We start from the raw sequence: 13,517 nt of genomic DNA on the forward strand, positions 1-13,517 counted from the left end.
AAATTTACTTATTTATAAATTATCCCCCGAGCAGATGTTCGTTATTTCTGTTTCCTCTGCTTAAAATACTATTTTGCTTGTTTTTCTTCCAAGCTCCAGTTTGTTTGTTTTTTTAATTCCTCCTCATCCTCAAGACCTCACACAAATATCCATTTTTTTTTTTTTAGCCCCTCATAGTGTCAAGAACAATTGTCTGAGACTTAAAACATTTGATTCTCCTAATTTTAATACTAACTAGCTATATGACCTTCAGCAAATCACTTACCTCCATTGAGTTGATTCATATATTACTTGATACCATTTGTATGACATTTACAGTATTCTGTGTTCTATTATGTGTTCATATCTAACTTGACTTACAACTTTGATTGCTCTTTGGGGACTGGATTGAATTCCTTTGTCTGTAACACAATGTGTTGTAGTTGAAGGTCATGTAGTTTTTGTGGAAGGAGTGAGAGAAGAAGTTTTAACAGATGAGATGCTATTGTTAGTGAAAGGTATGGGTGAGTGAACATCAAGGCAAGCGCAGTCTTGAGTCGGTTCCAAATGCCTGCTACAAAGCAAGCCTTTCTGGATATTTTAGTAACTGTATTGCTGGGTACAATCTGTTACCTGTTCAGTAGCCATATTACTTTCTTATATTAAAAAAGACAATCCAATCTCATGAGTAATCTAACAATGCTGCTTAGATGTTAACATGGATATGCATCATCTGGAGATCTTAAAATGAAGATTCTGATTCATCCATTCTGGAGGAAGGCTGGGATTTTGCATTTCTATTCAACTTCCAGGTGAAGCCAGTGATGTTGGTTACAGGGCAACTGAGTACAGTCGGCCCTCTGTAACCTTGGTTCCCACAACGAGGACGTTTTTGATCCTCAGTTGGTGGAATCTGCAGTTGGTGAACTTGGGGATACACGGGGCTCACTGTTATGAACTTGAGCATCTGCGGAGTTAGGTATCCCGGTGTGGGGGCGGGGGGGGGGGTCCTGAAACCAGCTGCCTATGAATACTGAGGAATGGCTAATAACCTAACAGAATTGGGCTGTTGCCCTGACAACAGTAGCATTTAGACTGTGGTTTGAGGGAAGGATCTGTAACTGATCTGTTTCAGAGAAAGTCAGTCTTGTTCCACATTTCTATGTGTTTATAGCTTATTAAGCATGGGTGTATATTTTCTCCTGTTTTTATTTTCAGAGGAAAGAAATGACTGGATCAGCCTACTATTAAATGCACTGAAGTTACAGGCCCTTTCTTCGCAGTCTCAAGCTGCTATTGCACCTGAGAAATGTGGATATCTTGAACTGAGAGGCTATAAAGCTAAAATTTTTACTGTGTTAAGTGGAAACAGTGTGTGGCTTTGCAAAAATGAACAGGTGAGCCATGTTACGGTGATTGCAGATTGTGGTTCCTTACAAGACAAACTACAGTCACAGCCGTGCTTTGTTTGCCTTATTAGTGTTTTATTAGTGACTTATTAGTGTTTTACTGATGGAGGTTTGCTATGCTTTGTATACTCCACTAAATGTAACAAAGGTTGAATTTTCTCAGCTCCACTAGCAGCAGGAAGGTAATCTACATCAAATTTGAGACTAGACATCATTCTTTGAAATAGAGGAAATAGAATCAATGAAAATTGAGTTTTGAAAAGTATTCTTTAGCTGAAGTAACATTAGAAAACTACATGAGAGAATAATTAAGAACCAGTTAACCATTATAGCTGTTGAAGAAAAATAGACCTTGTTCTGTGCGTGTTGTAATTCTTTTGTTTTGTGACAGAAAATTATAAAGGAAGCACAGGTAACATATTTTCTTGAATTTACAGGATTTAGGTTTATTTGTTTTGCAGTAGATATGTCATTTGCAGAGGAGATAATTTACTAGAAGCAAGTGATTTATATACACACAAACACCCATATGCACATGTGTACATAGACATATCACATAAGTAAATAAGATAAATTGTTGGGATATTAATGTTGGTTAACATCAAAGGATTCAGTGGAGAATTTAAACGTGTTCAGGAGACTGACGTTAAAGTTTTAGCAAATTCTGTTAACTTCATTTGATTCTGTAGACTTTTTCTCTAACATACCTGGCTTTTAATATGTATAAGAAAATTACTTTCTTACCCCTTTTTAGAAATGAATTTTTAATCTTTCAGCTTAGAATATATTAGATGCTAAGTCATTATCTATGGAATTAAGTAATGTGTTGGATATCTGATCTAAGATGAAGTTACTTTGTGATAAATTATAATGGGTTATGATAAGGTAAAATATAAATGCTGACTATTTTCATAACAAAATAGAGATAACAACCTAAAATAAATAGTAGTTTCAAAAAAATTAACTATAGATCTTTATCCAAGCTTTCCTGTGAACTTCGGTGTGAACTTCTTCATTACAGTTTTGGGGATAAGATTTCTTAGCCAATTAACTATGGAAAGCATCATTGAGCAGTGTTGGCATATTAATAAGTTGGATAGTTAGCATATTCTTCAAGAAGAGTAGTGATGTACAGCTTAATAATGTGTATGAATTGAATATGAACATTTTCAGTCTGTGAAGTAAGATGATTAAAACTTTTTTAAAAAAGGGAATAAAGATTAGAAATACATAATTTGCATGTATCAGAATGGAAGTGTCTCTGCCAAATTAATGGAAGTTTTCATTTTTCACTTGCACAAACCTGATGGACTTAAAATTACTAGTTTCACTATTACATTACTTAGACTGTCTGAGTTTATGTTATCCTTTAAAAGTAGGTGTTTTTCAGTTCAGTTCAGTTCAGTTGCTCAGTCGTGTCTGACTCTTTGCTACCCCATGAATCGCAGCACACCAGGCCTCCCTGTCCTTCACCAGCTCCTGGAGTTCACCCAAACTCATGTGCATCGAGTCGGTGATGCCATCCAGCCATCTCATCCTGTGTCGTCCCCTTCTCCTCCTGCCCCCAATCCCTCCCAGCATCAGGGTCTTTTCCAGTGAGTCAGCTCTTCTCATGAGGTGGCCAAAGTATTGGAGTTTCAGCCTCAGCATTAGTCCTTCCAATGAACACCCAGGGCTGATCTCCTTTAGGATGGACTGGTTGGATCTCCTTGCAGTCCAAGGGACTTGCAAGAGTCTTCTCCAGTACCACAGTTCAAAAGCATCAATTCTTCAATGCTCAGCTTTCTTCACAGTCCAACTCTCACATCCATACATGACCACTGGAAAAACCATAGCCTTAACTAGACGGACCTTTGTTGGCAAAGTAATATCTCTGCTTTTTAATATGTTATTTAGGTTGGTCATAACTTTCCTTCCACGGAGTAAGTGTCTTTTAATTTCCTGGCTGCAGTCACCATCTGCAGTGATTTTGGAGCCCAAAAAAATAAAGTCTGACACTGTTTCCACTGTTTCTCCATCTATTTCCCATGAAGAGATGAGACCAGATGCCATGATCTTAGTTTTCTGAATGTTGAGCTTTAAGCCAACTTTTTCACTATTCCTCTTTCACTTTCATCAAGAGGCTTTTTAGTTCTTCTTCACTTTCTGCCATAAGGGTGAAAACTAGCCAATCTGATCACATAGATCACAGCCTTGTCTAACTCAATGAAACTAAACCTTGCCGTGTGGGGCCACCCAAGACAGATGGGTCATGATGGAGATGTCTGACAGAATGTGATCCACTGGAGAAGGGAATGGCAAACCACTTCAGTATTCTTGTCTTGAGAACCCCATAAACAGTATGAAAAGACAAAATGATAGGATACTGAAAGGGGAACTCCCCAGGTTGGTAGATGCCCAATATGCTACAGGAGATCAGTGGAGAAATAACCCAGAGAGAATGAAGGGATGGAGCCAAAGCAAAAACAGTACCCAGTTGTGGATGTGACTGGTAATAGAAGCAAGGGCTGATGCTGTAAAGAGCAATATTGCATAGGAACCTGGAATGTTAGGTCCATGAATCAAGGCAAATTGGAAGTGGTCAAATAGGAGATGTGAAAGTCGACATTCTAGGAATCAGCAAATTAAAATGGACTGGAGTAAGTGAATTTAACTCAGGTGTTTTTAAAGTTTTGTTAATACTTTTTTGTTAGCAAGAAATTATATGAAATTCTTGCTTTCACATTAATATGTCAGCATAAAAAGCATAATGACCATTTGTACCTAAAAAACGACCACCATTTGTTAGGTACAAGGTACTATGCTAATTAATTTATAAACATTTCTTTTTCATCCTCCCCACAAATGTAGGAGAAGATATTCTCATCCATGTTTTATAGATGCGGACAATGAGGATTAAGTAACTTGTTAAAGGGTTACAGTTCATCATGCAGAGTTTAAGACAAGAACTTTATAACCCTAAGCCTAGCTTCTTTGTCACTACATCAAAATGTCTTTTTAAAGTGTATGTTGAAAAGAATATTTCTGGCTTATGACCTTTTAGAAATAGCCTAAGGACTCTTTCCTTGAATAACTTATTTGCCTAGGTAGTTCAGAGTATGCATTCAGTAAACATGTCAGACACACTTAAAGCAACGCATTTACTGAGGAGGACAGTCTTCTTTTCCAGGAAGAAAAGTCTAATGACATCTAATGAAGTCTTGGACTTAGAAACACTTTCATGTACAAGTAATACATGTAATCACCTTTAAAAATTAAATTATTCATGCCGGACTCTTCCTCATCTTTCAAGAAGTAAACCTATTTTTAATGAATGTATATTTCAAGACTTTTTCAATGCATTAACATGCTTATTTATGTACCCTTAGAAAGTGCATACTATTGTTTGTGTATGTGGTCTTAAAAGATCGCATCATATTATATGGAGCTAGGTCTTAAGGGACTTGGTCTTGAGTCATGTCTTCAGGAACTAGTTGGCTCAAGACTAGATTGATAAATTAAGGGAGGCCCTTCATGGTTAAGCCTTGACATATTCCAGTTTCATCTATTTTATATCCTGGTGTATATCTTTCTTTCCAAAGGAAGGTTGCTCATGGGTTTTCTCACGTGGTTGAGCAGACTGTAAAAAGAGCTTGAGTGATGGACTAAATAAGGAGCCCTTCTCATGAATGCAGAGGTCTTTTAGCTGTGTTTTAGGAAAAGCATTAAAAGATAGTGAAATAGATGTAAAAGTTTTATATACACAATACATAAAGTAATATTTTTTTTTAAATGATAGGAAAAAAACTGAAAATGTAAGAGGTGTTAGATTTGAGTCTCTGTAACTTAATTTGTATTGGATCTAATTTAAGTTCATGCATCAAAACAATTTTAAAAACAGTGATTTTTATTGCCCACCTAACATAAAGTATAAATAGAATAAAAAGTAAAGCTGACGTATACCCCTCTCCCTCACATATGAACTGTTTTCATTTTTCTTGCCTCTATTTGAACTATTTCCCTGGTAGCTCAGACGGTAAAGCGTCTGCCTACAATGTGGGAGACCCAGGTTCAATCCCTGGGTCGGGAAGATCCTCTGGAGAAGGAAATGGCAACCTACTCCAGTACTCTTGCCTGGAAAATCCCATGGATGGAGGAGCATGGTAGGCTGCCTCTATTTATGCATATAATAGTTTTACTAATTTTCTTTGGAAGTCTTTCCAGAGGGAGTAAACAAACAGGGTAGACGTGGAAGAGTAGCTGCTCCAGCTTATGTTGAAGCGTTTTTAAAATGGAAAGTTGGAAGCTTATTTAGAGCAAAGAAGATTGAACTGGGTGGTAGCAGTTCTGGGTTTTCATTCTTGCTCTGCTACTGATTGGCTCAGATAGTTAAACTAATCTCTTTCTGTTTGAATGGCATCCTGTGAAAAAGAGAGTGGGGTTACTATCTCTAAGACCATTATTTACATTTCATGTTAAAGTTCCAGATATCTGGGCTCTTATCAGACCCATTGACTTAGAATTCCTGGGCTTGCGATTGGAATCTCCATTCCTGTAAAGCATCCCAGTTGACTCAGTGACTGCTGACAAAAACCACACACAGTAAAACACTGCTCTGTGGGGTTTTCTTTTTTAAAAATTATAAGCATCCAGCAAAAGAGTTAAAGTATTTCTGAAGCTGGAAAATGTATAGAGCTCTCCTTTGTCAGCACTGAGTGCTGCTTTAGTTTGTCCTTTCTCTTCTTGGGCTTGCTATACCCCTTTTTGTGGTTAACTTTCATTTAAGTGAATCTTCTTCCTGATGGAACATTTTGGAATGTGGGAACGTTTAAGTAGAAAGTTAAGAAAATCTTTATTAATGGTAATAAGTTTTTAAATTTTGAAGAACTGGTCTCAATAAATTGTGTATGATTGTAAACTATAGCTGCTGTTTTGTTTTATTTTTTTTTAATTTCTATAATCTTAATTTTTATGTAAAATTTTAATTTTTCAGCTTATAAATTGTATGATGACTATTTAATTCCTTTTTCTTAATGCAGACTTTTATTACCAGAGTGTGATCTATTGGAGAGATATTTGCAAAGTCAGCATAAAACAAAGTTCTTGAAAAGCAATTTGAAACTCTTAGTTCACATAAGTTCTTTTAACTCTGTGTGTATGTCTGGAAATTTACTCTGATTTTGTGGATTATTGTTCATCTTTTCTTGTGCTTTTTCCTCTACTTCCAATAGGTGGCCTTAAGATTTCCATGTCAAGCATCTGTACAGATATACTTTTAATACTTTTTCATTTTTTTCTGGGTCCATCTCTTCTACTAAATCAAGAACTTAAGTTTTGTAAGTTAAAAATGGCTGTTAGATTGGATTATCCGAACTATGGTCTTATTTTTGAAGTTCTTTACTTTTTAAGAAAAGTAGCATGATAAATGCAAGGAGACAGCAGTCTGCACATTCTTATCAACAGTTCACTGCCAGATCTAAACTCTAGACAATTAACATGAACTTTTCATTTTATCAGGCTTCCCTGATAGCTCAGTTGGTAAGGAATCTGTCTGCAATGCAGGAGACTCAGGTTTGATTCCTGGGTCGGGAAGATCACTTGGAGATAGGCTACTCACTCCAGTATTCTTGGGCTTCGCTTGTGGTTCAGCTGGTAAAGAATCCCCCTGCAATGCAGAAGACCTGGGTTTGATCCCCGAGTGGGAAGATCCCCTGGAGAAGGGAAAGGCTACCCACTCCAGTATCCTGGCCAAGAATACCAAGAATTCCAAGGACTGTAGAGTCCATGGGGTCACAAAGAGTCAGACTCGACTGAGTGACTTTCATTTGACTTTTCATTTTATCAGTTGCCCAGTTCAAAGATTCACTTTTTAATATCTTTCTTTCACTTTCATTTTTTAGCAGATTGTTGAAATTAACTTGAAGTAGCTTCAAAGTAGGAGAAATGCCTTGGGGAATATTAGGATTTTTTTTTTCTTTTTTTATTTTCACATAGGCTATATGAAGATATGTATAAAAACATTTATTAGAAAGATGCAAAGTAGAAACAGATACCAAAATTCTTTACCTGATTAGTGGCAAAACACTGGTGCTATTATAATTATTATATTATTAATATATATTATTATTATATAAATTGAATGTTATCTGTTTAAATGCTTATACCCTCTCACAACCCACCCACACCCATTGTTTAATTTTTTCACATTTTCTTCTATTCCTTGTTTTTGCTTCCATTTATATACCTACAATATATTATAATTATGATAGTTTTCCCATATTGTTACTTCAGCTTTGTTTAACATGAATTGTGTGATAGAATTTGTAGAGGTTATGTTATAGTTCCCCATGTTTCTGTATTTGTTCATCCATTTTACAAAAATTTATTGGTTACCTCTTCCTTCCTGAGTGCTGCTCTAGATACTAGGTGCTCTGTGGTAACTCAGAAGGTCCCTGCTCTTTGGGAACTTACCTCCCCTTGTGAATAACACATAGTGATAACATAAATGAGTGAGATTTCTGAGAGGCTTCGGTCTGTATGTAGCCTTTTCTTTCTTTTTGATTCACTTTTTGTGCAAGAATCCCTGTGACCCTTTTCTAAAGAATTGCTTGTATTTCAAATGCTCTTAGGTATATAAATAAGTACTAGCTTCATTTTAACCTTGACAGTGTTATAATTTTTATATTCCCAACTTAAGACTGTGACAATTTCCTTTATTCACCGTATGCCCATAGGAGTTCCAGGCAAGTAGCTGACAGTAAACATTTGTAGAATGAAATTGTTGAATTAATAGTCATTTATAGCTGTTTTCAGGACTAGAGAGCTTATAGTTGAGAAAATTTTTCATTTTAATATTATTTTCTTCTTTATGAATTTTCATTTTTTTTCCTGTTTATTGGAATTATTTTGTTTCTATTTGAACTCTTCATATAATATAGATATTAATCTTCATGTCATATTTTCTGCAACTGGTTTTCTAAGCTGTTGCTGCTTTTGCATTTTCACTTAATTTTTGCTGCATGGGAATTTTGTTTATAGAAATAAATTGTGGGTTTTTTTAATCAGTTCAAGGCTTATAGACTTTCTCTATTTTGGAAAATAATTATTTCATACATTTATTTATCTTAAAATGATGTGGGTGTAGTATATAAGCCAGTATTTTAAAATTTTATATAGGTAATGAAATAAGAACATTCACTGATGTGTATATGTATGTGGTATTATATATAAGGTATTGCTGCTCGAGTGAAATTTCTGCCAATAGATATGAGGCGAATTGAAGATAATTGACTTTGGTTTCCATTTGTGATGTTGTCCTGGCAGTCAGCCTCCCATCCTTTCCTGATGAGTTTTTGAATATCATGTTAATATTAGGGACTTCATTACAACCAGATGTCTTGCTTGGTGGGTTTGTGTATCCATTTAATGATAATTGTGGCATTGAGGTTTTAACTACATTCACTTGATTAAACATTCTCAAATCCGGGTATAACAAGAGATTCATTCCCCCAGTGTAATGTTCCCCTGTGTCTGGTATGGGAATGAAATTCTAATAGAATTTAAATAGACCCCACAGGGCTCTGGCTTGTGTGGTACAGAAAGAAGCAGCAGGATGGAGGTGGTGGCCTCAAATTCTCTGGGTTCTATATCTGGCCAAACTCTGCATCTGGTGTTTGCCCGGAAGTCTGATGCCAATGTCACACAATGCCACATCTGTTTTCCACAAATGTCTAAGCACCGAGTTCTTAAATTCCTGGCAGGGAAACCTGACATCCGTATTTCCAAAAATAGGTTTGAGATTTTAGCAAATTTGGGGTTAATAAACCCTTCTTTAATTTTTCTCTTTAGGAATGAAACCATTATTTTGCTCTTTCACTTTGTAGTTTTAAAAGGTAGCTCGAGCCAGGCTCTGTTACTACTAATTTGTACAAATAATCCATTTCTCTGTCTTTGTAAATATTTGTCACTTATTCTAACCTGAATGTTGAATATGGAATCATTGGTGTGAATACTTCCAGTCACTGTAAATGGATATATTCTTATTGAAGACAAATTCTGTATTCAGAACCTTCAAATGAGAGGACTGTCTGGATGTATTAGACTTTCAACTTGTATTTCTTCATTCAATTTTTATAGCAGTTCTATAAAAGGTAGATACTACTGTCTTTTCGTAAATGAGGAAATTGAGGTCTGGACAAATTAAGGAACTTGCCAGTAGTCACAGAGCCGGTAAATGGATCAGCCAAGATTCTCCCCCAGTTCCGACTCCCGGTGCTCACGATGTCATTACTGCCTTTGCAGCATCAGACCTCTTCTGCCAAGCGCGGCCATTCATGCTCTTTGGGATCACACATTGTGTGACAGCAAATTAACTGTGAAATATAGCTTCCTCCAGAGTCTGTTTTTAGCTTTATGCTTTCCATAACAATGTATTTCTACCTATGGAATTTCTATGCTGTTGTTTTTTCACTACAGTGTATAGGATTTTAAAGGTTGAAATTTAGCATGTTCCTGGCTCATCCCTATTTTTTCAAAATGAAAATAGTGCTGACAGATTGTAGTTAATGGGTAATTTATTTTTAATTTTCATGAAAGTTTACCATTCACATTCCATTCCATTTTTTAACATTTATGTACACCTGATAGTTATTTTTAAGCATGCATTTTCTTGTAATTAACTTTTTAATAGGTAATATGTTCAGTTGGTTTCAAATTCAAGAGGAATAATATAACGGTAATAATAATAGCTAACTGGGACTAGAAAGCACTTACTGCCCCAAGCATTCTTCTAAGCACTTTTTATGCATGAATTTAATCCTCATACAGTGATGCAGTAGGTACTACTGGTAGCCCTGATTTGCAGACAAATGAGCTGAAGCAAGCGAGGTACATCTGATCAGTCTGGTCTGGACTTTGTGGGTTTATCAGTCAAGTGTCACCTCCTTTGGGAAGAATATGAACTCAATACTCTCTTTTTTGGATCAGATTCAGTGCTTACCCTACAGACATGGATTATTCTTTTATTGCACATGTTACAATTCTCTCTCATTTCTCCTCAAACTGTAAGCTTCCTCAAGTACCCCCATCTCATGGTTTTGAGCAGGCCCACCACTTAGCATAAATTCTGGCTGTCTAGAGGTACCTACTCAACATAGTTTTGCCAGGACATGTTCTCTCATTTTAAAAATGGCTGTATCTTCTCTCCCTTCTTCACAGAATTGTTAGGAAAATCAAATCAGAGTTCATAGCTGTTTGTAAGCTTCAGAGCACTAAGCAAACAAGTATTAAATCAAGTATGGAGTGTGTGTGCTTAATGAAGACCAGTACTTTTATATCCTTTGGATATTAGCAAAAGGATTGGCATGCAGGATGCATAGGTTCTTGACCATCCAATGTGTCACTGTATTCTGACCATCCTGTTTCTAACCAATAGTCTTAATAACTTCAAGTGCTTTTTTCATAATCTGATTGCATGCTTTTTTTTTTTTTTTTTGCTCTGCTGAAGGCCTAGAGAAATGTTTATATCCTGATACTTAGATGACGTAGACTTGTACTGTTTAGATTCTACAACTGGTTCTGCTGTCTAATTCAGTGTTTCTTAATACTTGTTACATATGGAAATCATAAGGTGGTAGTTTTGTTTTGTTTTTTAACTGAAAATCATTAGGCTTTGTCTTCTGATTCTTGGGATCAGAATCTCAGAGTGGAGGGAGGGAGAGTTCAACACAGGTAATTTTGATGAGGCTCTAGGAATGGGATATATTCTAAATGTGTTCTAAAGGGTATGTGACAAGATGGCTTAATGTCACCACAGATATTTTTTTAATAAGAAACGCAGTCATTTCATTTTAATAGCTCTCGAGAGCACTGACATTTATTTTGTTACTCTGCTGTACATTTTACAGACCATTTGTGCCGGTGAGTTCAGTGGGTACTCTAATTACTCAAAACCATATGGCCTTGGCAGGCAGCTGATAAATGGGTTACAGTTTCTTTCCAGGCTGAAAAATCATCTTTTCCTTGCTTGGGATAAATTTGGGGCCTTGAGCTGAACCTCACTTATTTTATTTTTTAACAGAAATTGCCTCTTTATATGTAGATATTTCACGACTTGCTTGTAGAAATGAGGCACCATCTCTTTAGGCTGGAGCCTTGATGAGTCTCATCAGTTTCTATCCAAGGCTGTCAGTCTTACCATCTGCTGGTCTAAGTGTCTATTTCCTCCCTTAGTAACACAGCACCTGCAGGCCAGGCCCCCATCAGAGAATAATAATCAGAGTAGTCTGTTAGCCAGCTATTGGCACAAGTTGCATCACGGAACATTGTTTGAGGAGATGCAGCCTATTTTATTCTAGAGGTACCCCCATATCAAGCTGGGTCATCAGAAAGCTGTTTCTCTAAAGTGTCTTCTTACCTTGCTAGCCCCATTTTATTTCCCCATTTATAACAGAGAGTTTGAGTTTCCAATCACTTAAACGTTGAAAGTTGGTCCAACAGTTGCATTATCCAGCGGGAACATTGGTATGGATAATTGAGAATTTGTTTTCTGTAATTATAAGTTAATTACTTTAAGTAAATAAGTTCTAGCATACTATACGAGAACTGACATTGAGGGTTGTGGGCGCACCGGTGCGCAGCGGGAGAGTGTACATAGTATGCTAGATACTAACAACTGTGCTGACATACTATGCGAGAACTTGTTACAGTGGAACATGTTGGAAAAGTTTGGCTTCCCTCCTGCATACATATCATTTAAGTACTGATTTTTGTTAGGTGGGCTTGCAATACAAAGTAGAAGTATGTCACATTCTTCCAAGTATTTCACAACACCTAGCATGTTCCTGTATCTTTTATATTACTGATTCCATTCCTGGTTTGTTTCTCCCAACAAAAGGAGCCGTTTGTTCTTTCATCAGAAAAAAATCATATTCAGTTTACAAATGAGTCATTTCCTCATTCTAACTAAAATGTATACATTTTTAAAAACATGAAGCAAAATTTTTCTGCAGTTTGTGAATGGAAACCCTTTATGAGTGTGGAAAATTTGTTGCATTGTTGTTTTATTCCACTTATTTTATCAGCCAGGAATGCATTAGTGTCTCTAATGACAGAAAACTGAAGGATAGGGTAAATAGATTAGGAACTTGTTTGTTTTAACAAATTTCTTGCTGAGGCCATCAGGGAACAAGATTTTCTTTTCTTTTTTTTTCTCACTCTGACATCCTTACAGTATAAGAATTTGTCCTCAGGCTTTTCATCTCAAGGATGCTTACATTCTAAAATGGCTTTGTTATTTCCCAAGAAGATGTTATTTTCCAAGAAGATGGAAAGGGGTGAAAAGTCTTTTCTTCCAAGATTTGTCTCTCCTCCTTACCCCCCAGGCTGGAAATTACTTACATTTTATTGACCAGAACTATGACATATGGCCCCTCCTAGCTGCAAGGGAGATAGGAAAATAGTACTTTTACTTTTAGCTTGTACAACAGGTGAGACAAAGAGAAGGCAGCTTCTGAGGTGTTTCTTTCACAGTCTCTGCTGAAAGTGTCCTTCCTGAAAGTAGACTCATATTTTTTGCAGTTATCTTTAGTATGGATAATTTTTCCTAGTCATAATTTAGGAATTCAGAGTACATTTAATCTGAACCTATTGACAGAGATAATTCATTTTTTGAAGTACAGATTAATTATATTTTTAAGGTGTGAGATGGTTTGATAAATCAAATTCCAAAACCCTTATGGCTAGATAATATATTACATACTTTAATGCTTTTAGGTGGTAGACTGTGTGCCTTTTTGAACACTCTAATTTTGGTGGGACAAGTTGAACATAGTGGCTGCAGGTGTTGAACAAATGGCATTTTCCATACAAAAATAGCATTTGAGGAGCTTTTTAGGAATCTAATTGAAGGAAGAAGAAACTAATAAATTTAGAAATGAGATAAAATTGTAAAACAAGTAATTCTTTTGTTTGAGAGCAAACGAGGAAGATAGTGTGATGAACAGAGGTAACACCCTACAGCAGAGAGAGAGCCAGTAGTCAGGTGGCCTGGGTTTCCCTCCTTCTCTAGCACACGCAGCCGTCTCCTCTTCCCATGTTACTTTACCTCTTTGAGTTGTGGCTTTCCCTTCTTTTTGTCTAAACAGTCATTAT

At 36.3% G+C, this 13,517-nt stretch overlaps 1 protein-coding gene across 11 annotated transcripts in view; it reads left to right on the forward strand.

Annotated features, from left to right (window-relative positions):
- Positions 1–13,517, forward strand: part of ARAP2 (ArfGAP with RhoGAP domain, ankyrin repeat and PH domain 2) — a 585,721-nt gene that overhangs the window by 448,201 nt on the left and 124,003 nt on the right. For all 11 annotated transcript variants that reach the window (XR_015165502.1, XR_015165503.1, XM_086406188.1 and 8 more), the window contains one exon: positions 1,198–1,376. Coding sequence is in view for 9 of the 11 variants with exons in the window: in XM_086406188.1 (XP_086262314.1) it covers positions 1,198–1,376 (179 nt within the window). In the remaining 2 variants the exon portion in view is untranslated. The remainder of the gene's footprint in view (positions 1–1,197; positions 1,377–13,517) is intronic.

This window comes from Bos grunniens, chromosome 6, assembly GCF_055505025.1.
Source record: "Bos grunniens cultivar Pamir isolate PY7600 chromosome 6, Bosgru_T2T1.0, whole genome shotgun sequence".
NCBI classification, from domain to species: Eukaryota; Metazoa; Chordata; class Mammalia; order Artiodactyla; family Bovidae; genus Bos; species Bos grunniens.